Source organism: Panicum hallii, unplaced genomic scaffold (genome assembly GCF_002211085.1).
Source record: "Panicum hallii strain FIL2 unplaced genomic scaffold, PHallii_v3.1 scaffold_151, whole genome shotgun sequence".
NCBI lineage: Eukaryota > Viridiplantae > Streptophyta > Magnoliopsida > Poales > Poaceae > Panicum > Panicum hallii.
The window spans coordinates 7,798-33,416 of NW_020356285.1; the positions used below are offsets into that span (position 1 = coordinate 7,798).

The 25,619-nt window shown below is 49.2% G+C and overlaps 1 protein-coding gene across 1 annotated transcript; it reads right to left on the reverse strand.

Moving 5' to 3' along the window:
* Positions 1–15,385: 15,385 nt before the first annotated feature.
* Positions 15,386–23,831, reverse strand: LOC112878624 (formin-like protein 5). Its single transcript, XM_025942865.1, has 2 exons — positions 23,525–23,831; positions 15,386–16,161 (listed from the first exon to the last, which is right to left on the reverse strand). The coding sequence occupies exons 1-2, from the start codon at positions 23,829–23,831 to the stop codon at positions 15,386–15,388; spliced, it is 1,083 nt and encodes a 360-aa protein (XP_025798650.1).
* Positions 23,832–25,619: the final 1,788 nt, after the last annotated feature.

Below are 25,619 nucleotides of genomic sequence, written 5' to 3' on the forward strand. Positions count from 1 at the left end.
GGCGGTTCGGCGCACGCGTAGGCGGCGCGGCTGCGCGGCGGGCCCGGGTGAGCTACGGCCGCAGCCTGAGCGCGTGGAAGCAGGCAGGATGCAGTGGCTGGCGCTGGGCGGAGCACGGCCAGGCAGAGCGCAGGAGGGCGGACGGCAGGAAGGGAGCAGGCGTGCGCAAGCGGTTGGGCCGGGCAGTTCGGCTTGACGCGGAGTACGCAGGGCGGCTGTGCGCGTGGGAGCGGGCTCGGGTGAGCGGTTCCGAGCGGCTGGTGGCGGCACGGGTACAGACGCCAGGCGAGCACATAGGCTAGGCCGAGTGGTGTAGTGTAGGTGGCCGTATTCCACGTCGGGGAGCTGCAACACGAGGGGGAAATTGGAGGGCAGGTGATACGTGGTTGTTCGGGCGACGCGCGCGTGGCGCGGACGGCGGGTTGAGCGGAGGCTGGGCCGAGCACACGGACGAGCGTGCGGAGCGCGCGGCGCGACCACGGTTAGGCACTGAGTGGCTCGGTTTGAGTGCGCACAGGCACGACGCAGGAGCGGAGCTCAGGGCTCGCGATGCCGCGGCGTGACGACTCGGCGCGGACCCGCACGGGGCAAACAATGGAACCGCGCGTGAAGGACGTCGGAGATCGTTGTGGAGCGAAGGCGGCGGTCAGACGTGACGAGCTCGAAGGAGCCTCTATGCAACCAAACACAACTGTAACGAGCTACAGCAGATGGAACTCGCCATTACCGCCGGTGAGAAACTGAGGGCCTTTCTACGAAGCTCTTTTATTATTTCATGTGTGCAAAGCAACTAACTTATAAAATTCGTAGGAAATGATATAAAAATCGTAAAATGTCAAATGAAGATGTTATGGAATCCTTGTGAGTAGATTTATGCAGTATGTGTATAATTTTGTATGTGTTAGTAGAAAAATCTCACTTTAGACTTTTGCTTATACTTGTTAGGGTTAAATTCGTATCTGTAGTTGTACTGCTCCAATTGCAATGAATTACAATTCATTTATATAATCTTTCCAAGTTGTTGAAGAACAACATCCTTGGTAGGTTAGACATCTAGGTATGAATTTCTGAAGTTACCCGTCAGGTTTTGCTCATGTGCTGTGTAGTCCTTAATGTTTGTGATGTTATGTTTGTGATGTTTGGTTAACCTTCATTTATATAGATGCTTATGCCTTTACCCTGGTTTTAATTGCAATCTTGTTAGAGCCCTTTCTATATAAAGATCCTGGTCATACCTTGTGTATCGACTACTTAGTTGATATACCTTGTAACCAGGCTTAGCAATCGGCTATTAGTTCAGCCGATTTTCGATAGACGTAACCCTATCGACCATGAGCCTTTTGACTTCTTCCTTATCGGCAAAAGCCCCTCGGCCGATGTTAACCACCCTATCGGTCCGATCCAATGTTAGTGCCCTAATTGACCCAGTCCAATCTAGACAACCGCGTTGGCTATACATCAATCGGTTGTTTTGTTGGTAAAATCGAACCAATCAAACACTAATTACTTCGGTTGACACTTTAGTCAAGAGTCGGATAGGCACATTCAATAGAGAACGTATTTATCAGCTAAGCACAGCCAGTACAGCATAGGGAATCGGCTACTTGTGCCGATTCACAAATCTAACGCATGCGCATATATTAGCTCGGTCAATGTTCACACTATCGACTAGTTTACCAATGCACAATTAAATAGTTACATACCCTGATCGGCTAACATGCTGATGTTCACAGATCGACTAGCCATCCGATTTTGATAACGTATCGGCTGCACATAGTCGACGTATCAGAGATACACACACAATCTTAGAGTTCTGTTATCCACTGATCTAAGCCGATTCCAGTTGTTTCCCATAGCGGTCAAATATGGCCGGTCAATCCTTAGTTTTCCCATCTTTATCCACACTCTGTTATCAGCCGATTTATCGGCTGAGAGATCGGCTATATGCTTACCGGTTACATACCCTCAACCACATCCTCCTTAGTCTAACTCCGCACTTATGGTCTCACCAACCTAGTTTAATATTCATATTCTGTTACACCTAATTCTTGAAATAGATCTAACTTAGATAACCCCATCGGCTGTACAGCACTCAATTATTGTGTTGACGAAATCCAGCCGATGCAACCACATCTAGTTACCTAAGATAACACTTAAGCACATCGTAGTTAGGCACAGCCAGTGCAGAGTAGGACAATCAGCTACACAGCTGATATGCCCCAGTAGATATAAGAAAACATTAAGGATGAAAACCGGCTACACAGCTGATTCACCAATCGGCTGAATACGCTGAGACACAGACCATACGGATACATAGTTCGACTAGTCTATCAATTCACCATCGGCTAGTTACTCACATTAGTCAACTAGCTATGCCAATACATCACTCGACTAATTCTACCCGATGTATAAATCGGCGAATGTGCCGATACACTAAATCGGCTAGAAGGTCAAATCGCTGATCGACTAGTTTTGCTAAAGCATGGATCCGCTATGCTGATACGCACGCGATCAGTTAAGTACGCCGATGCTCACACAGATTAGTTAGGACACAGCCGCTTTAGAAAACATCCCTCTACTAAAGTGATTGATGTTTTCATCGATCAATTAGAAAACCAGTGCACCTGTCAATCGGCTACCCAGACCAAAGTACACAACCTTGGATCAGTAAGATCGCACAGTAGACACGCCTCTGTTAGGAACGACCAAAGCACATCAGTCAGCTAAACCGGATGCATCCTCATCGGTTAAGACCAAGACCTATACACCAACCAATTAGATAATCAAACATGCTACCTAAAGAAGTTAGTATGGATGTTTAGGGTAACCCCCCTGTTGCCTAACGAGACTAGTTAGTTTAGTTAATACTCGATAAATGACTGCCCAGTACAGGGTAGTTAGGTTGTTTGTTGAAATGTAATGTTCCTTTATTTGGATTGCAACTTTATCGTGAATTGAAATGAAAGTGTATGCATTCATTAAACTCCATCTTGCATATCATATAGATTCGACCACTCTCACCGACGGAAATTACCAACTAATCCCGGAACCAGAAGGAAGTTATTCTGAAGACCCCGGGGACTTCGTCGCGGGATTATCTGAAGTCCCGAACCAAAGTTCAGAAGATATTGACTTACTGACTTCAGACCCACCAATAAAGGCAAGCCCCGGACATAACCCCTACTTTATTACACTGCAACCTATATTATTTATATCTATCTGTATGCATTAGGTTCTTAGGAGTTGTTTGGAAACTTAGTTGCATAATTCCAGGGACCTATGTATTGAACACTAGAACTTGAGTTCGACTAGCTGCTATGCTTATAGGACCGGTAGAAGTCGACTGATTTCCTGTCACTCGCGCGATATAGGAATTGTAATGTTTACATTCCTGCTATCACTATAAGGATGCCGGACGGGAGTTTTATGAGGTATCATGGTCAAGATGATACCCCGTCTGTGTTGTGGAATTTGATAAGGTCGCAGTGTGTGGTAGCGGTGGTTAAGCGTTTGAAAGTACTAGCCACATGCCGTGAAATATGGTAAGCGGTAAGCCTAGTAACCGATCGGCCCGAGGAGTGGACATACCCCCCACCACATGTATTTGCTTCTTTTGGTTACTTTGTTCGACGTGTAGGCATACGTGTTGCTGGGCAACCAGGAGTATGGGTTTTGTAGTCGCGCTACAGACGTACGTCCTGCACTTTGGAAGTGCGTATGACCTGCAGTCGCTTGTGGTGGCACTGATCCACGAGTCGGAATGAAAGGCAAACGGTTGCTTCGGAACGACCCTGTGGTGTTCCAAGCGTGTGAGTTAGGTTTACCTTGCAAGGGTTGAATCTCGATTCAGGAATCGTCCGCCTCTCACGATGAATGAGACTGCTTGATCCCTTTACCACATAGAGTAACAAGAGCAACCTTATGATTATCAAAGATGATATTTGATTAAAGATTCTACCATGTTTGAGTAATTATAGGTGTTTACCTAGAATGGTTAATCCACTAGAATCTGAAAGCTAAAAGTTGAAAGTAAGGATCTACTCTTTGTTGCTTTTCAGCTGAAAACTCTACCCAAAGCTAAAAGCCTTCATAAGTCTAGTTACATGGCTAAGTATACCATGAGACGGGTAAGCCTTGCTGAGTATTAGTATACTCAACCTTGCTAGTTGAATATTTTTCAGGTGATATCTATGAAGACCCTACTCTTTCCTTGCCTTGGCCCTGTGCTCTTCCAGAGGATTGGTCCGTGGAATGGGATCCGTCCCCGGCCAGCACTGGTGATGTCGAGTGATGTCGTGCCCGGGCTTAGCATGACATCCATCTTGTCGACGTGCTGTAGATCATCGCGTATGTTTTTCCGCTGCTAAAAATCATAGTTTAAACAGTTGTATTGTTTTCTCTAAGTTTGAAAACTTTGTACTACTTTTATAAACTCTTGTAATGTAATTCCCTGTTATATAAAATGTGATGGTAAATGTATCTCTGGACTCACCTTCGTGTGAGGTAACCTTAGTTGATCCTGTGTATCGGTGGTTTATCGGGACGTTACCCGACAGGCCAAGGGATTATACCGTTTGAAGCACGTTGGAGCCCTCGGAAGTGGACTCGCGTACTTGAGCCGGTATAATTCAGGTTGGTTCTGCCACACTATTTTCCTCCTATTTTCTTTTTCATTTTCTTTTCCTTTTCCCTCCCTTTTCTTTTTCAACCCTTTTCCCTTTTCCTTTCTTTTCTTTTCTTCTCCCTCCTTATCCCTTCTCTCTCTCCTTCCTTTCCCCCCCTTGCCGCGCGCCCGAGCGCCGCTCAGCCGCCCTGGCCGCGCGCCGGCCCTGCCCACGCCGCGCGCGAGCCCCTGCCCCGGCCTCCCTCCGCGACGCACACGCGCTACGCGTGGCCGTGCGCCACGCCGTGCTGCCCGCCGCTCGCACCCCCACCCCTGGCCCGCGCCTCGCCGCACCGTGCGCACCCGTGCGCGCCCTCCCCTGCGTGTGGCCGCGCCGCCCGTCGCCTGCCGCACCACCCGCCGCGCGCGCTGCTGCTTCCCCTGCCGTGCTCCGCGTGCACGCTCGCCACTGTGCCTGCACAGCCCCCCTCCCCCACGTGCGACACCTCGGCGCCCTCGCCACCATACCGCACCACGATGGCCGCAAACGGCCAGATGCCATTAATGGCCGCCCGCGGAGCCGCCGGCCGACCCCCCCCCCCCCCCGCCTCACCGCCTCGGCCGCCTATAAATAGGGCCGAGGGGCACCCCGGCACCCCCACAACCACCGTGGCACACCCAGCCTCCGCCCCCCCCTTGCCCTAGCGCCGCCCCGCCGTGCCCCAAGGCCACCGCCGCCGCTCCCGTTGCCCCACCTCCACACGCCACCCCGGCCCAAGGTAAGGCCGGGAACCGACCCCCCTTACCTCCCTCTCCCTCATTCCCCTGCCCCGGGCCGCCCTTGGGCCCTGGCCGGCCGGATTGGCTGCCGCCGCCGCCCCCCTTCCCCTCCCTCTGCTTCGGTCACAGGGAGAGGAAGAAGCACAGGGTAGTTATGCCCGACACCCCCCTGCCTTGTTCCCATTTCCAAATAAGGACCCTCCTCTATTTACCTTCTTTTGCAAAAGGAACCCTACCCTTTCTATTATTTCAAACCGAACCCCTCCATTACATAAACCTAAATATACCCCGACACCCTTTAGCATACCCTGAATGTTTCTAGGGTTCGCAAATAGGTTCTTATCCCTTCCAGATAGTTACGAATAAGCCCCTGGACCCCTGTTTAACCCCCGAACCCTATCTTAACTCGTCATTTTATGCGCCAAACGACCTCCGATTAACCCGAAACTTTACCACACCCTTCTTAGCATAGTTTTGACTATGCCATCAGGAAACCACCCAAAAATATCATCCCAATCTCCATAACTAATCTATTTCCAACTTGAACTCAACGATAAAAGCTTTTAGTTTGTTCGATTGATTGGGTGCCTGTTTGTTTGCGTCGTAGGACACGGAGTGAATGAGGAAGGTCCCGACTGTGATCAAGTGAACGAGGACCAGTTTTGCGACCCCGAACCCGAGGGACAGTGCTTCGATCAGGACCTCCCGCAAGGATTTGAAAATGGAAAGTTCAATCCCGCCCTTTTGATGCATGTTTCTGCCCTAGTTTTTATGGACACAACCCGTTGGCCTGTTTTATAAAAACGCATGGTTTTGGTTGAGAAAACATGGTAGGATAGCCACCCTTGTTTTGTGATAACCACCCCTTGTTTTGTGATGACTATTCCTTGACCACCTGTTTTATAAATAAAAAAGGTGCGTGTGTGTGGGAAGAGTTGAAAGGTGGTTTTGAAAGATGAGTTAGACGGGATGTGTGACAGTTCAATTACTTGTAAGCTAGGCATATTATTTTTTAGTGTGAAATATGTGTTTGTCAGTGTAAAGCTTGTGTGTGTTTGTGTGAAGCTTTTGAAAATTTAAAGTGCAAGTAAAAAGGGTATTTTTGGAATTACAGAAAAACCTAGGGTTGTTTTTGCAAAATGTATTTGGATGGGAGGTAATCTCAAATTAAGTGAAGGATAGTTTTGCAAATATGTTTTTCTTATTTTATGTCTTGTAAAAATATATATTTATTTATCCAAAAGTTTCATTTGAAATGTGTATGTTGGAGTGTGTAAAAATTTTGGGTAAAATGGTAAAAATAAAGGTGTTTATGTAATTTTATAAAAGTACAAGTCCTTTTATGCAAGTATTTGAATTACAAAAGTAACTTTCAAAATTACTCAGGACTAAAGTGTAAAAGTACAAGTCATCATGACATGTCTATCCAATCATTATGACGTGTCTATCCCGTCATTATGACATGTCATAAATGCTTGCATTTAGGTCCTGAATTTTATAAGGTTTCATTCTTTAGGACAAAAGCAATTCAAATCCGACTTTTGTTCAAAGATTCATGTGTAAAAATATAAGTTTTGAGTTTTTGAACTTGGGCCCTAAAGCAATGTTGTAGAGTTTGAAAAACTCTCCAACTTTCATTTTGGGCATTTCTTCATTAGGGTTTTAAATCAATGGGAAATTTTGCTTTACAAACAAGTCCCTGCAGTTTTCTGAAATTGCATATAAGCCCTTGGGGAATTCCATTTATCTTTCTACTTTGCTCTCTCTCTCTCTCTCCCTTATCCTCTTCTGGCATCTCTATCCCCCACCGGCAGCACAGTCCCAATCTTTATCCTCTCTCTCTCTCTGTTTCCTTCCTCACGCAGCAAGGGCTGGGCGGCGCGCGGCAGGCACGCACAGGCGCGGCGAGCGGCTCTGCGTGGGAGTGGGCGGCGCGCGGCTCGGTCGGTGGGCGTGCGGCTGCGGCGGCTGCAGGAGCGCTCGGGCGCGGCTTGAGGCGCGCGCGGCGGGCGGCTCGGTTGGCGCGCGGTGCTGGCGTGGGCGGCGCTGGTGCAGCGCAGGCGGGGGCGAGCTGGCGGGCCCAGGGCGGAGCGCCCGCGGTGAGCGGAGGCGCGCGGGAGTGAGCGCGTGCGTGCGGCGAGCGAAGGCGCGCTGGTGGCGCGTGGCTCGGGAGCAAGCGGGCGAGCCGGAGCGGTGGAGCGCGTGCGGCGCGCGCAAGCGCCGGGCTCGAGCGGCTGGTGGCATTGCTCGGCTGGTGCGGTTCAGGCGCTGCGGGGCACGATGTGGTGGCACGTACGGGAGCAGGCAGTACTGGTGACGCTGGCAGCAGGCGTTGGGCTAGAACAGACATGGCGCGAGCGGGAGCTGGGCAGCGTGGCCCCTGGCCGCGTAAGCGAGACGTCGGGTGGCCGTGCAGACGCGAGTGAGCAGGCGCTCTAGCGCACATGGATCCGGTGGCGCGTGCAGCGGGCGCAGTACTGGCGCGTGCAGGTGTGGAAGTTGATGGCGCCGGCTGCGGTTCGGCGCGATGCGGCAGCACGACGCGGGCGTCGTGGAAGCGTCGCGGGAGTTAGCAGTGCAGGCGAGCGCGCGCAGGAAGAGGTACAGTGGAGGGCTTCTGCGTGAGATGCGGGAACGTGATCGCATCGACCCTAACTACGCCACGGTGATCTCTGGTGGTGCAAGAGTGGCCGTATCGAGGACGCGAGCTCGCTCGCTCGCGAGATGCACGAGGGGCAACGAGCTGGAAGGAGAGGAGGTGAATCGAGGGTGACGGTTACAGCGTGGCGAGTTCGGAAGGAGCAACTGCACAACGGCAAGGCGGTCAGGACAGGAGTAACGCGGCGCGGGTTCGACACGCAGCGCAAGACCGACGGCGAAGTTATAGAACCTGGAGGTCCGAGCGAAGTTGAACCGGCGCATTCGCGAGTGCGAGTGTAAGTGTTTTACCAGTAACCGGCTCGGCTCGATTCCGCAGACGTGTGCGCGTGCAAAGTAATCGGTCATGCGCGAACAGATCAAGAGCCAGGAGTGCCTGAGCAGAGGAAGTTCAACCCGTGAGCAAGAAAACCCTGAGGGTCGCAAAGGAATCAGCATAGCGAACCAATCCGGCCCTATCGGTTTCTTCCGTAAATCCCCAAACATCCAGCAGCTCCTATTCCTCATCGATCGCCGAGCAAGACCACAAGTCACCGTGGGGATTATCCCTTCGGCCATCTTCCACCCACGACAACCATTCCCGGCAAACTCCTTCGTCATCCACGGAGTCTCGTCATCGTCGAGCTTTTCTCTTCGCCGATCCTGTTCGCCACGGGAGTTCACTTTCCGCCCATTCTTCTCCACGACCAAGGCTACCCCAAGGTTTGCCCTGATCCACTGAATCTTCCTAATGCCGGCGACCCTTTGCCGGAATATCATCGTTATCTTCCTGTTCTCTATTTTCCCTGACCAGGGACTTAATTGCTTCGTTTTAGAAAGTTCTAGGATATTTTCTGTAAGTTTTCCAGAGTCTTCTTTATATCAAATCAGTGAACTTCTACATTTCATAGATTTTCGTAGGAAGTTCATAAAAATACAAAACCAGTTTTGTTTGAATCCTTAGGTCAAAATCTACAAGTTTATATTGTGATCTTGAATTGAAGTCTTTGATTTGTAATCTAGGTTAAATATTAGGAAATGAATGCTTTATTTGTGTCTTTTGTGATATGCATGTGTTGTAGCTGAGTATAGATTATAGGATGTATGTTTCAAGTGGAGAAGTGTGATAACTAGTTAATCCATCACACGAACGCTCATATCCCTACTATCAAGACATTGTCCTCATCTTGATTGCTGTTTCCTTAAGTTCCTTGTCGTATAAAGATCCTTGTTAGTTCTTGTGTATCTGCTGCTTAGTCAATACATCTCGGCAGCTATACTTCAATGTCGGCTATTAGCTCAGCCGCTAAGCATCCGTTTCCTTTGAGTCCGTAATGTTTCTGTGTAACAGCTGTCAGCCGATGCATTTCTTTTGATATGCTTCTACCCTCGGCTAGTTAGTTGATCCGGTTATTACCCTTCTAATATCGGCTACTGCCGATATAATTCTTTTGTTCTGTCCTACATCGACTGCACATAGTCGATGTATCAAAGGTGTATACACAATCTTAGAGTTCTTGCTATCGGCCGATCCAAGCCGATTTTAGTTGCTCTCCATATCGGTGAAATAGAGCCGATCAATCCTTAGTTTTCTCATCCTTATCCACACACTTCTATCAGCCGATTTATCGGCTGAGAGATCGGCTATATATCTATCGGTCATATCCTCAACCACACTCCAATCGGCTATACGTCACTCAATAGTTGTGCTGACATAATCGAGTCGATACAACCACACTTAGTTACCTAGAATAACACTTAAGCACATCTCAGTTAAGACAACTGATTTAGGAATCATCCTTCTGCTAAAGTAATCGATGCTTTCATCGATCAATTAGGGAACTGATGCACCTTTCCATCAGCTAAACCCCCGTTGTTTCCAATCGGCTCTGTTGTAACCCTCAACAAGTAGCTGATCCTAATTAGTTGTCCTCTTAAAACTCTATCTAAGTTTAGCTTTAAACCTTTTTGGTTGATATGTGAATAGTGTGTTATATGAGTGCTGGATTGCAACTTTATTGTAAAGTAAGATAGTTTCATATGCATACTTTAAATGTAATGTCGCATCGCATGTAGATATGACTACTTTCGGCAACGGTACCTACGAGATCTCCACGGAGTCTACGAAGGATGTTTCTGAAGACCAAGTGAACGTCATCAAGGAATTAACTGAAGCCCCGAACCAAAGTTCGGAAGATATTGATATTTCTGACTTCAGCCCCACCAGTAAAGGCAAGCCCCGGACATAAACCCTACTTTAGTTACACTGCAACCTATGTTATTTATATCTATCTCTGCATTAAGTTCTTAGGAATTGTATGAAAAACCCTAGTTGCATTTTCCTAGGAACCAATGTATTGAATGTTAGCACTTCAGTCCGACTAGCTGCTATGCTAATAGGACTGATAGAAGTCGGGTGATTCCCTGTCACTCGCGCGATATAAGAGTTATAATGTTTACATTCTTGTTATCACTATAAGGATGACGGACGAGAGTTTTGTGAGGTATCATGGTTGAGATGATACCCCGTCTGTGTTGTTGAACTTGATAAGGTCGCAGCGTGTGGTGATCGGGGTTAAGCGTTTGAAAGTACTAACCACATGTCGCGAAATATGGTAAGCGGTAAGCCTAGTAGCCAATCGGTCCGAGGAGTGGACATACCTCCCACCACTCGTCTTGCTTCTTCTGGTTACTTATGTTCGACGTGTGGGAATACGTGTTGCAAGGGCAACCAGGAGTACGGGTTTTGTAGTCGCGCTACAGACGTACGTCCTGCACTTTGGAAGTGCGTATGGTCCTGCAGTCGTTTGTGGTGGATCTGATCCACGAGTCGGAATGAAAGGTAAACGGTTGCTTCGGAACGACCCTTTGGTGTTCCAAGCGTGTGAGTTAGGTTTACCTTGCAAGGTTAAATTCGATTCAGAATCGTCCGCTTCTCACGATGGTTGAGACTGCTTAATCCCTTTGTCACATGAGTAACAAGAGCAATTATATGGTTATTAAAGATGATGTTTGACCAAAGATTCTACCATGCTTGAATAGCTATAGGTGCCTACCTAGAATGAATAATCACATAGAACTTGAAAGCTAAAAGTTGACATTAAGGATCTACTCTTTGATGCTTTTCAGCTGAAAACTCTACCCAGAGCTAAAAGCCTTCATAAGTCTAGTTACATGGCTAAGTATACCATAACCGGGTAAGCCTTGCTGAGTATTAGTATACTCAGTCTTGCTAGTGACTTGTTTTTCAGGTATAATCTTTGAAGCCCCTACTCTTCCCTTGTCTTGGCCCTGTGCTCTTCCAGAACATTGGTCCATGGAATACGATCCGTCCCCGGCCAATGCTGATGATGCCGAGTGATGTCGTGCCCGGGCTTAGCATGACATCCATCTTGACGACGTGTTGTAAATCATCGCGTATGTTTTCCGCTGCCAAAAACCACAGCTTTAACAGTTTGTAATGTTTTCTCTGAGTTTGAATCTTCGTACTACTTTTGGAAACTCTTGTGATGTATTTCCCTATGATGTAAAATGTGATGGTGATTGTATCTCTGGACTCACCTTCGTGTGAGGTAACCTTATTTGATCCTGTGTATCGGTGGTTTATCGGGACGTTACCCGACAGACCAAGGGATTATACCGTTTGAAGCACGTTGGAGCCCTCGGGAGTGGACTCGCGTACTTGAGCCGGTATAATTTAGGTTGGTTCTGCCACAGGATGGATGGCATTTCTATGTGAATTGCCATTGGTGTGCTCGTACCTGTGTGGTTGAGCAAGGAAGGGAGATATCCATCTTGTCACCCCTAAGGACCGAGTTGATGTGTCATCTCACCTAGCTTCCTGTCGTGCAAACCACTTGACCGTTGTATGGGCAACGGCTTAGCATAAATCCCACTAGTTAGTCTGGTAGCCATCAGGAGAGCTGAGATCAACGGGCGATCAAGGAGTAGGGATAAGCTCTGTGTGACTTATGCCCCGGTTAAACCTCGGAGATAGGTCGAATGACCCCTTGATGGATCCCGTGGTGGCTAGTCAGGTCTAGCTAAGGTGGGTAATGGCTTTGTTGGGATCTGTACCGTCACTAAGGTGATCGTGCTGTGGTGCCCCACCTGTGGGTAAAGTTGCACACCTCTGCAGAGTTAAAATCTATTCGAATAGCCGTGCCCACGGTATTGGGCAAGTTATGGTGTGGTCACATAACTAGTGTTTCTCTCTGGGAATGGTTGGACTGGTGTGGGTTGTTTGGAAACTGTCCGGCAGTTGTCCCGTGTGCTACGGCGGACGGGGAGTCCGATAGCAGCTTAAAACTTGGATCCTGTGTGGATCAACATCACGTGCTCCTTGGTACTAGAAAACTTGTTTTGAAAATGTTTTTGAACGAACCTTGGCATACAACCGAGTTTTCCGCAAATGAACCATAATTTTATCCTTGGATTGTCCTGTGCATTGATTTCTGTTATACCCCCTCCGTGGGTGTGATTGGACTTGCTGAGTATGTTTGTACTCACCCCATTCTTACTTTTAACAGCAGAAGATCCAGACTACCTCCCCGAAGACGTCGAGTAGGGTTTCGTCCTGCGCCCAGTCTTGCCTGTGGTTAGGGCCACCGCTGGAGTTCCGCATGGCACAAGACTCTGATGACCCTTTATTCGTAGCTAGTGTAGTAGTGTGGGTTTTAGTTGTAATCCTCGCGATAGTGGCGCTTCACTGCCCATTACCGCGTAGAGTTGTACGGTGATGTACCATCTGATGTAATAAAAGTGTTATCAGCCTCCTGGGACTGATAAAGCATCACTTTTAAGTCTTCCCTGATGAGGGGGGACGCTTCAGGTGGTATCAGAGCCGTAGGCTGGCCGTAGGACGTGACCCTAGAAACGAGACCCTTTTTCAGGCCCCAGGACTTGTTCTGACTTAGCTCTTTTCCTGCACAAACACTCACCACTGGTTCTTGCCCTGTTCCAGATGGCTGATAATGGATGGGTTGACGGAATCTGCCACGCAGAGCCCGGCCTTCCTAAGTTATTAATACTCAGCCTGGAACGCATCGGAGTTATGGAACCACCAGAGTATGCCTACCGAGAATACACCTCCAAGGGCACCCTTCGGTGCGACATGATGGTCTTTGTAGGAAAAAGCACCCGCTACCCTGATGTGGACCCCTGGTTCATCTCCACCTCTGGCTTTCGCTTCCCTGACACCTACCGAAAGGCCGCCCGTAAAGCCCTGCGATGACTGCGTGTGATCTACAAGCACCACCTTCAGCGGACTCCTATGGGATTTTTCCCACCTACTGAAGGAAGAGGACGCACTTGGATTGCCCGGATGAGAGGACTCGGAAGAGAAGAAGAAGACCTAGAAGATACGGTCTCCCACCTATCCATCTACCTTACCGGCTTGGATGAACTCTACCGCGAACAGGCGGCACAACTGAAGCAGCTAATTCATAGGGCAGAAAAGGCAACCCAGGAACTGGAAGAACAACAGATAAGAGCCGCACGCGCCGAGTATTCCTTAGCCGCCCTCCAAGCCCAGATGCAGGAATACGAAAACCACAGAGGAATAGGTGGATGGATAGAGGAAGAAGAGGAACCCGAGGAAACCCATTGGGATAAAGGTACTCAGACCGAAGATGAGGTGATGGATCGGTGCCTCCCAATAAAGAAGCGCCCTATCAGAATTGGGGAAGAATCCCCATGATAGGAGTAGCACTCCAAGCTAGAACCCTACCCTAATAACCACATATCCATGGAAACGGTACCCCCCATGTTGCAATAATAAATGTTACCTACTCCCTTTTGTACCTGTGCAAGATTGTTTACCCTGTCATTATTTCAGATGGCCGAGGAAGGATGGACCCAGGGCAATTGCCAAGCTGCACCTGGCTTTCCCAGCCTTTTGATCAACGCCCTGGAAAGCCTTGGCGTTACGGAACGCCCAAGGTACTACAGCAGAGAGTACGAACACCATGGTACCCTCCGCTGCAGGGTGATCCTGGTCATCGCCAGGAGCAACTGCTACCCTGACATCCAGCCATGGCGAGTAACTGCCATAGGGTTTAGGCACCAGGACACCTACCCCTTGACCGTCAGAAAAGCACTCCGTTATTTATGCCGGATTTTTGAAAGACACCTCGCCCCCACACCAGTGAGGTTCTTCCCGCCGGCCATCAGAACCCCAGTTTGGGAAGCACGCATGAGAAGTCTGGAACGACGTCGCCATGAAGAAGGCCCTGTGTACCAAGTGGCTACTTATCTAGCCGCCTTGGACCAACTCTTTGATGAGCAAGCCAACCTTCTGAGAGAGCAGACCCATCGAGCCGAGCAAGCAGAGCTCGCAGTAAGACTACAGCAGATCCGAGCAGCTCAAGCCGAGGCAAGAGCCGCAGCCGCAGTCAACAGCGAAGCAGTCGCCCAAGAGAGCCTCAGGCAGGCCCGAGACCGGCGTATGCAAGAATGGACCCGAAGTGGAACACCAGTGTGACAGTTCATGTATTTGCAATGCTAGGCAAATATTTTGTTAGTGTGAAATATGTGTTTGTTTGTATAAAGCTTATGTGTGTTTATGTGAAGCTTTTGAAAATTTAAAGTGTAAGTAAAAAGGGTATTTCTGTAATTACAGAAAAATCTAGGGTTGTTTTTGCAAAATGCATTTGGATAAAGGTGATTTCAAAATAAGTAAAAGATGGTTTTGTAAATATGCTTTTCTTATTTTATTCCCTATAAAAAAAATATATATTTATCCAAAAATTGCATTTGAAATGCATGTGTTGAAGTGGGTAAAAAGTTTGGGTAAAATGGTAAAAATAAGGATATTTACGTAATTTTATAAAAGTACAAGTCCTTTTATGCAAATGTTTGATTTACAAAAGTAACTTTCAAATTACTCAGGACTAAAGTGTAAAAAGTGCAAGTCATCATGACATGTCTATCCAACCATTATGACGAGTCTATCCCGTCATAATGACGTGTCATAAATGCTTGCATTTAGGTCCTGAATTTTATAAAATTACGCTTTTGGGACAAAAGCAATTCAAATCCGACTTTTGTTCAAAAGTTTACGTGTAAAAATGTAAATTTTGAGTTTTTGAACTTGGGCCCTAAAGCAATGTTGTAGAGTTTGAAAAACTCTCCAACTTTCGTTTTGGGCATTTCTCCATTAGGGTTTTAAATCAACGGGAAATTTTGTTTTACAATTAGGCCCCTGCAATTCTCTGATTTTGCGTATACGCCCTTGGAGAATCCTGCTTGACCTTCTTCTCTGCTCTCCCTTATCCGGTGCCCTTCCTGTTTCTTTTACCCGGCCACCTATCTCCTCTCCTTGTTTCTTTTCCTCTTTCTCCCTCTCTCTCTCCTCCTCCAATCGGATCAGCACAAGCACCACAGGAGCAGGCCGGGCGGCCCCCAAGCGCGCAGGAGTAGGCGGCGCAAGGCGCCGGGCGGCGGTTGCGGCTCGGCCCAGGGCGGCTGGACGCGGAGGCCGGCCCAGGCGAGCGCGGAGCAGCGGGGCTCGGGCGCTGAGCGGCCCGAGCGGGCGGCCGCGGCGTGCGGGCGCCAGCGCGGGGCGAGCGGAGCCAGGCGCGGCGCGGTCAAGGGCGCGCGGACGGCGTCACGCAGCGCGGGGCGCGAGCCAGTGTGGCGGCTCGGGCGCAGCCAGGACGGGGCGCGGCAGGCAGCGGCTGGTGCAGGGCGTCCGGGCGGCTCCGGGGGCAGCGGCCCGGGGGCGCGCGCGTGCGGGCGCATGCGCGGCAGGCGCGCGGGGCGTGCTGGGCGAGGGGAGCCGAGCGGCGGCAGGTGGACGAGCAGCAGGCCCAGGCGGCGCGGCCCAGGTGGGGCGAGCGGCGCGCGGGTGAAGTGCGTGCGGGAGCCAAGACGGCGAGTGCAGGCGTGGACCCCGAGCAGTGCGGAGCAGGCGAAGGCGCGTGAGGCCGGAGTGAGGCGGGGCGGCGCCTGAGCGAACGCGTGGCAGCGGGCGGTTCGGCTCTGGGCAAGCGGCGGCTTTGGTGGCGGAGCGGCGACGCGCAAGGGCGAGCGCAGGGCGGCAGCGGCGCGCGGCTCAGCGCGTGAGAGCAGGCGTGGCGAGCGGCTGCAGGCAGCGCGGCTGCGGCGCGTTGGAGCGAGGGGCCAGAGGTGGAGGCTGACGACTGCAGCATGAGTGCAGACGCAGGGAGCGGGCGTGACCCAGGAGCAGACGCGCGCGTGCCCAGCAAGCTGGCGGCGTACGGGTGTGACACAGACTCGTGAGCGGCACGGCTGGCAATGCAGGAGCTCGCAGCGGTGGCGCGTAGGCGAGTGGGCGCTGGAGCGGTTCGCGGGCGGTGCTGGAACGGCAGGAACGTGAGCGACGCCGAGCGGGTGGCGCGAGCGTGCAAGCGATGGCGTACGGAAGTGGGAGGTGTGGACAGGTGTTGAGCGGAGCGCGCGCGGAGGGTGCTGGAGGCGTGTTTGGCGCGCGCGTGTGAGTGGCTTGGCCGAGGCAGGAGTAGGCCCAGGTGGCGCGAACACGCGTGTGTGAGCACGGGAGTGATGCGGCAAGGCCGGGCGAACACAGGTTAGGCAGCTGGAAGCGGAGGAGCAGCTGCACAACGTGCAGGGCGGATTTGCACGGGAACAGCAGGGCCGCGTTTGGAGGATGTCGGAAGCCGTTGCGGAGAAGACAACGAAAGGCGCAGCCCTGATGCGGACAGACCTCGGTCTTTGTGAAAGCGGAAGAACAGTTATGGCACGGCGAGCCGGAGGAAAGGTGGCAAAGCGAAGATGAAGGTCCGAACGGATTTGGACTAGCCCATCCGCGGATGCGAGCGAGAGTGTTCTACCGGTGACCGGCTCGACTCGATTCCGTAAGCGTGAGCGCGTGCAAGATGACAGGCCACGCGCGAGCAGAGCAAGAGCTAAGAGTATGTGAACAGAGGAAGTTCAGTCCGGGGACAAGGAAACCTTAAGGTTCGCGGAAGAGATGGTATAACGAACCAATCCGGCTCTGTCATTTCGTCCTAGGGATTCACGACATCCAGCAGCTTCTAATCTTCGTCGATCGCCGAGCAAAACTACAAGTCACCGCGGGGATTACCCCTTCGACCATCTTCCACCCACGACAACCCTCCCCGACGAACTTCTTCATCACTCACGGAATCTCGTCATCGCCGAGCTCATCTTATCATCGCCAATCCTATTCACCGCAGGGATTTACTTTCCGCGTGTTCTCCTTCATAACCAAGGCTATCCCAAGGTTTGCCCTGATTCTTTGAATCTTTCTAATGCCGGCGATTCCTTTGCCGGGATATCGTCGTCAACTTCCTGTTATCTGTTTTTCCCGGACCAGAGACTTGATTGCTATGTTTTAGGAAATTCTAGGGTGTTTTCTGTAAGATTTCCAAAGCTTTCTTTATTTCAAATCAGTGAATTTCTACATTTCATAGATTATCGTAGGAGGTTCATAAAAATGTAAAATCAGTTTTGTTTGAAACCCTAAGTTAAACCCTACAAGTTTTATGTTGTAATCTTGAGTGAAAGTCTTTGGTTTGTGATCTAGGTTGAATACTAGGAAATGAATGCTTTATTTGTGTCTTTTGTGATATGCATGTGTTGTAGCTGAGTATAGATTATAGGATGTATGTTTCAGGTAGAGAAATGTGATAATTAGTTAATCCATAACACGAACACTCATATCCCTACCATCAAGACATTATCCTCGTCTTGATTACTGTTTCTTAAGTTCCTTGTCGTATAAAGATCCTTGTTAGTCCATGAGTATCTACTGCTTAGCCTCTACATCTTGGCAACTGTGCTTCAGTGTCAGGTTATCAACCCAACCACTTAGCATCCGTTTTCTTTAAGTCTATGATGTTTCTATGTAACCACGGTCAACCGATGCTTTTCTGTTGATCTATTCCTACCATCGGCTGATTAGCTGATACAGTTGTTACCTTTCTAGTATCGGCTGCTGCCGATACAATTCCTTTGTTCTGTCCTACGTCGGCTGCACCTAGACACTGTATCAGAGTTGCACGCACGACCTTAAGATTCTTGTTATCGGCCGACCCAAGCCGATTCTAGTTGTTTTCTGTATCGGTCAAACACGGCCGATCGATCCTTAGTTGCCCCATCCATATCCACACACTTCTATCAGTCGATTTATCGACTGAGAGGTCGGTTTTATACCTATCGATCATATACCCTTAACCACACCCCAATCGGCGGTACGTCACTCAATTGTTGTGCTGACGTAATCGAACCGATGCAACCACCCCTAGTTATCTAAGATAACACTTAAGCACATCTCAGTTAAGACACAACTGCTTTAGGAATCATCCCTCTGCTGAAGTGATCGATGCTTTCATCGATCATCTAGGAACCTGATGCACTCATCAATCAACTAAACCCTCGCTGTTTCCAATCAGCTCTGTTGTAACCCTCAACAAGTAGCTGATCTTAATTGATTGTCCTCTTAAAACTCTATCTAAGTTTAGTTCCGATCTTTCTGATTGATATGTGACTAGTATGTTGTATGAGTGCTGGTTTGCAATTGAATTGTGAAGTAAGGTAGTTTTATGTGCACCCTTTGAATGTAATGTTGCATTGCATGTAGATACGACTGTTTTCGACAACGGTACCTGCGAGATCTCCCCGGAGTCTACGGAGGATGTTCCTGAAGACCAAATAAACGTCACCAAGGCATTAACTGAAGCCCCGAACCAAAGTTCGGAAGATATTGACATTTCTGACTTCAGTCCCACCAGTAAAGGCAAGCCCCGGACATAACCCACTATTTTAATTATACTGCAATCTATATCTATTTACGTATTCTATGCATTAAATTCTTAGGAATTGCTTGAAACCCTAGATGCATAAATCCTAGGAACCAATGTACTGCACCTGAGGTCATATCGACTAGATGCTCTGCTAATAGGGCCGGTAGAAGTCGAGTGATTTCCTGTCACTCGCGCGATATAGGAGTTGTAATGTTTACAATCCTGTTATCACTATAAGGATGCCGGACGGGAGTTTTGAGAGGTATCATGGTCGAGATGATACCCCGTCTGTGTTGATGTAATTTTGATAAGGTCGCGGTGTGTGCCGATCGGGGTTAAGCGTTTGAAAGTACTAACCACATGCCGTGAATTTTGGGTAAGCGGTAAGCCTAGTAGCCAATCGGCCCGAGGAGTGGACATACCTCCCACCACTCGATTTGCTTCTTTTGGTTACTTATATTCGACTGAGGAAATACGTGTTGCAAGGGCAACCAGGAATACGGGTTTTGTAGTCGCGCTACAGACGTATGTCCTGCACGAGTGATGTGCGTATGTTCCTGCAGTCGCTTGTGGTGGACCTGTCCACGAGTCGGAATGAAAGGCAAACGGTTGCTTCGGAACTATCGTTGGATATTCCAAGCGTGTGAGTTAGGTTTACCTTGCAAGGTTAAATTCGATTCAGAATCGTCCGCCTCTCACGATGATTGAGACTACTTAATCCCTTTATCACACAGAGTAACAAGAGCAATTATATGATAAGTAATACTGATGGTTGAGATAAAGAGCTCTACCTTGCTTGCTTAGCTATAAGTGCTTATCTAGAATGGATAATCACATAGAACTTGGAAGCTAAAAGTTGAACATAAGGATCTACTCTTAGATGCTTTTCAGCTGAAACCAAACCTAGAACCTTTACAATGCCTTCATAAGTCTAATTATGGGCTAAAGTATACCCAACCCCGGGTAAGCCTTGCTGAGTATTAGTATACTCAGCCTTGCTAGATATATGTTTTGCAGGTAATATCTTGAAGACCCTACTCTTCCCTTGCCTTGGCCCTGTGCTCTTTCAGAAGGTTGGTCCGTGAAATGGGATCCGTTCCCGGCCAGCACTGGTGATATCGAGTGATGTCGTGCCCGGGCTTAGCATGGCATCCGTCTTGACGACGTATTGTAAATCATCGCGTATGTTTTCCGCTGCCAAAAGCCAAAACTTCAACAGTTGTACTGTTTTCTCTAAGTTGAAATTTCGTATTACTTTTGAAAACTCTTATCATGTAATTCCTTGTGATGTAAAATATGATGGTGATTGTATCTCTGGACTCACCTTCGTGTGAGGTAACCTTATTTGATCCTGTGTATCGGTGGTTTATCGGGACGTTACCCGACAGGCCAAGGGATTATACCGTTTGAAGCACGTTGGAGCCCTCGGAAGTGGACTCGCGTACTTGAGCCGGTATAATTCAGGTTGGTTCTGCCACAGCTGGTATCAGAGCTATAAGGTTACGCTGGAGATACATTTTACCTTAAAAATGATTTCAGTATAAAAATTTGACCAACAAAGTATTTGGCAAAACTATGTTGGATTCGTTAAGGATTGTACTTAGTACGTAAAGCCCTAGGGTAATGCTTATAAGGGAAATAGAGGTGGCTATAATATATGTATATACAACTCTAACTATCAGCATTACGTTTCTGTCAAAACTTAAATTCATGCACAACCCAACCTTACTTTCTGTAACGACATCTTCGATCGTGAGGTAAGGAGGTAAGGATCCTCAGCCAACTGAGGGAGCTTGGCCTTCCCGTCGGTGATGCGAACCGAACGCTGTTTCTCAAGCAGTGGCCTACTTGAGATGCTGCCAATGTACCAATTTTGATTGACTACATTGGGAGTATATGGTTCGGCGCAGGGTATGGCGATCGCAGATCATACCCCCGCATTTTGCGGTACCCCCGTGAATACGTTATCTCGATAGCGTATGTTAACGTTGTCTGTACGGCGGTAATTGTACAGATGCTGTTTCTATAGTGAACAGTAATGATTGGGGACGCTTTCATGACATGCTGGCATGAAAGGTTCAGTATATGCATATTGTGTTTTCTGCAGGAATGCTAACCACGATTCAATAGGTCTTGAACGGTTAGGATTATCGACTAGATATTATAGGGAGAGACGTATTTATATGATGCCACCGTACTTAACCACGTAAGACCAAGATTACTTGGCAGTTATTTTTGGTTGGGAGGACGTGTAGAACGTGCATGCATCATGTTATGATGGATTGACCTGATTGCCTTGTTTGTTATGTGGTTGTACTGAAATATGTTGCTTATGCTATCTTAGAGTTGAGAATGTCTTTTGTGAATCAAGTAAGTTGAGTCATGTTTGAACCTTATCATCGATCTTAGTTTGACGGCTAAATCAAACCCTTGATCTTGCTTCGAATCTGTTTCGGCAGAAGTACTGAATTTTTCCTTTAATGGTTGAACCTTGATAATTATCATCAAATCCTTCAATTCATCAGTTAGTGATCCATCTATCCTCTCCTGATGTTGTACCTTATCTTGTTGGCTATTCTGGTTACAACATCTGAAAATTTGTACCTTCAATTCTTGCTCAGATGATTTTGAATAAATTAAAAAGGTTTATGACAATAATTACTCCTTGAATACAGTTCTACTAGCAAAAGTCATGCATCATAACATGTATCATTTCCGGTCAGTGCATGGTATTGCATCGTCATCGAAATCCGTAGACTAACTAACGGGTGTGCCTCCGATACAACTTCGGGTTGTCTTCGGTTTTCTAAATCTTCCTTGCTGCTGTTGGCACTATAGGGTTGCTATTCCTCTTTTGTGGTGGTGTTTAATCACATGATTATGTTGCCGTGTCGGAACCTAAGGCCTCATGTGTGCTGTAGCCATATGATTGAGCCATTAGGAGCGCACTGGTGACTAGGTCTATGTGACGTAACCCCACTGCAATCTCTTCTTATGCAACCTTACTAGTGTCCTAACTTTTGATCTACGCTTAAGGATATAGGACTACCCAGGTGTTAGTTATGAGCGAACGGTTGCAGGGTGCGAGCCATGTGCGTCGCTAACTCATGAGGGTATGCATCATACTTCATGCATTTCATATGTGCATACATTGCAAGTATCATCATCCTTGCATCATAGTGCATCATAGTGTATGCATCATTTGGTCAGCATCATGATAATTGCATTGTGTCATATGCACCATTTCAGTCGTGCATAGAATCCTCCATCCTCATGTTGCACCATCATTACAATCATACATCTTAACAATGCATCATGTTCATGGTCATATGTCGAGCATTGCACTCTGAATTGGAGCATTTTGTCATTATCCCTTGATTACATCGGCATAAATAGGCATGTTTTACAATCAATATCATCTAAATTATTCAGATAATGAACTCTGAGCAGGAATGTTTCGAACATCATTTATCAATCTTTTGTTCTATCCTCACTTGCTATCCATGAGCTTTGTGATGAGTGTTAGTGTCGCCAACACTTATCGATCTCATGTGATGATCTTAGCTCTACGAGAACTTGATTACCTTTTCCTCTCTTATCTTGTTATACTCATCCATGTACAATCTATCCATGCTCTCGTTATACTTATCTTGTCATACTCCAATGACTTTTACCATCAACATCAATCATCTCTAGTGTGATTGCTTCCTGCCATTTCTAATGTGTGATTTGCTTTTCTTCCCTTACAGAGTCTTTCGTCCGAATCTCGGGACGAGATTCTTTTTAGGGGGGAAGGCTGTGACAGTTCATGTATTTGCAATGCTAGGCAAATATTTTGTTAGTGTGGAATATGTGTTTGTTTGTATAAAGCTTATGTGTGTTTATGTGAAGCTTTTGAAAATTTAAAGTGTAAGTAAAAAGGGTATTTCTGTAATTACAGAAAAATCTAGGGTTGTTTTTGCAAAATGCATTTGGATAAAGGTGATTTCAAAATAAGTAAAAGATGGTTTTGTAAATATGCTTTTCTTATTTTATTCCCTATAAAAAAATATATATTTATCCAAAAATTGCATTTGAAATGCATGTGTTGAAGTGGGTAAAAAGTTTGGGTAAAATGGTAAAAATAAGGATATTTACGTAATTTTATAAAAGTACAAGTCCTTTTATGCAAATGTTTGATTTACAAAAGTAACTTTCAAATTACTCAGGACTAAAGTGTAAAAAGTGCAAGTCATCATGACATGTCTATCCAACCATTATGACGAGTCTATCCCGTCATAATGACGTGTCATAAATGCTTGCATTTAGGTCCTGAATTTTATAAAATTACGCTTTTGGGACAAAAGCAATTCAAATCCGACTTTTGTTCAAAAGTTTACGTGTAAAAATGTAAATTTTGAGTTTTTGAACTTGGGCCCTAAAGCAATGTTGTAGAGTTTGAAAAACTCTCCAACTTTCGTTTTGGGCATTTCTCCATTAGGGTTTTAAATCAACGGGAAATTTTGTTTTACAATTAGGCCCCTGCAATTCTCTGATTTTGCGTATACGCCCTTGGAGAATCCTGCTTGACCTTCTTCTCTGCTCTCCCTTATCCGGTGCCCTTCCTGTTTCTTTTACCCGGCCACCTATCTCCTTCTCTCCTTGTTTCTTTTCCTCTTTCTCCCTCTCTCTCTCCTCCTCCAATCGGATCAGCACAAGCACCACAGGAGCAGGCCGGGCGGCCCCCAAGCGCGCAGGAGTAGGCGGCGCAAGGTGCCGGGCGGCGGTTGCGGCTCGGCCCAGGGCGGCTTGACGCGGAGGCCGGCCCAGGCGAGCGCGGAGCAGCGGGGCTCGGGCGCTGAGCGGCCCGAGCAGGCGGCCGCGGCGTGCGGGCGCCAGCGCGGGGCGAGCGGAGCCAGGCACGGCGCGGTCAAGGGCGCGCGGACGGCGTCACGCAGCGCGGGGCGCGAGCCAGTGCGGCGGCTCGGGCGCAGCCAGGACGGGGCGCGGCAGGCAGCGGCTGGTGCAGGGCGTCCGGGCGGCTCCGGGGGCAGCGGCCCGGGGGCGCGCGCGTGCGGGCGCATGCGCGGCAGGCGCGCGGGGCGTGCTGGGCGAGGGGAGCCCGAGCGGCGGCAGGTGGGCGAGCAGCAGGCCCAGGCGGCGCGGCCCAGGTGGGGCGAGCGGCGCGCGGGTGAAGTGCGCGCGGGAGCCAAGGCGGCGAGTGCAGGCGTGGACCCCGAGCAGTGCGGAGCAGGCGAAGGCGCGTGAGGCCGGAGCGAGGCGGGGCGGCGCCTGAGCGAACGCGTGGCAGCGGGCGGTTCGGCTCTGGGCAAGCGGCGGCTTTGGTGGCGGAGCGGCGACGCGCAAGGGCGAGCGCAGGGCGGCAGCGGCGCGCGGCTCAGCGCGTGAGAGCAGGCGTGGCGAGCGGCTGCAGGCAGCGCGGCTGCGGCGCGTTGGAGCGAGGGGCCAGAGGTGGAGGCTGACGACTGCAGCATGAGTGCAGACGCAGGGAGCGGGCGTGACCCAGGAGCAGACGCGCGCGTGCCCAGCAAGCTGGCGGCGTACGGGTGTGACACAGACTCGTGAGCGGCACGGCTGGCAATGCAGGAGCTCGCAGCGGTGGCGCATAGGCGAGTGGGCGCTGGAGCGGTTCGCGGGCGGTGCTGGAACGGCAGGAACGTGAGCGACGCCGAGCGGGTGGCGCGAGCGTGCAAGCGATGGCGTACGGAAGTGGGAGGTGTGGACAGGTGTTGAGCGGAGCGCGCGCGGAGGGTGCTGGAGGCGTGTTTGGCGCGCGCGTGTGAGTGGCTTGGCCGAGGCAGGAGTAGGCCCAGGTGGCGCGAACACGCGTGTGTGAGCACGGGAGTGATGCGGCAAGGCCGGGCGAACACAGGTTAGGCAGCTGGAAGCGGAGGAGCAGCTGCACAACGTGCAGGGCGGATTTGCACGGGAACAGCAGGGCCGCGTTTGGAGGATGTCGGAAGCCGTTGAGGAGAAGACAACGAAAGGCGCAGCCCTGATGCGGACAGACCTCGGTCTTTGTGAAAGCGGAAGAACAGTTATGGCACGGCGAGCCGGAGGAAAGGTGGCAAAGCGAAGACGAAGGTCCGAACGGATTTGGACTAGCCCATCCGCGGATGCGAGCGAGAGTGTTCTACCGGTGACCGGCTCGACTCGATTCCGTAAGCGTGAGCGCGTGCAAGATGACAGGCCACGCGCGAGCAGAGCAAGAGCTAAGAGTATGTGAACAGAGGAAGTTCAGTCCGGGGACAAGGAAACCTTAAGGTTCGCGGAAGAGATGGTATAACGAACCAATCCGGCTCTGTCATTTCGTCCTAGGGATTCACGACATCCAGCAGCTTCTAATCTTCGTCGATCGCCGAGCAAAACTACAAGTCACCGCGGGGATTACCCCTTCGACCATCTTCCACCCACGACAACCCTCCCCGACGAACTTCTTCATCACTCACGGAATCTCGTCATCGCCGAGCTCATCTTATCGTCGCCAATCCTATTCACCGCAGGGATTTACTTTCCGCGTGTTCTCCTTCATAACCAAGGCTATCCCAAGGTTTGCCCTGATTCTTTGAATCTTTCTAATGCCGGCGATTCCTTTGCCGGGATATCGTCGTCAACTTCCTGTTATCTGTTTTTCCCGGACCAGAGACTTGATTGCTATGTTTTAGGAAATTCTAGGGTGTTTTCTGTAAGATTTCCAAAGCTTTCTTTATTTCAAATCAGTGAATTTCTACATTTCATAGATTATCGTAGGAGGTTCATAAAAATGTAAAATCAGTTTTGTTTGAAACCCTAAGTTAAACCCTACAAGTTTTATGTTGTAATCTTGAGTGAAAGTCTTTGGTTTGTGATCT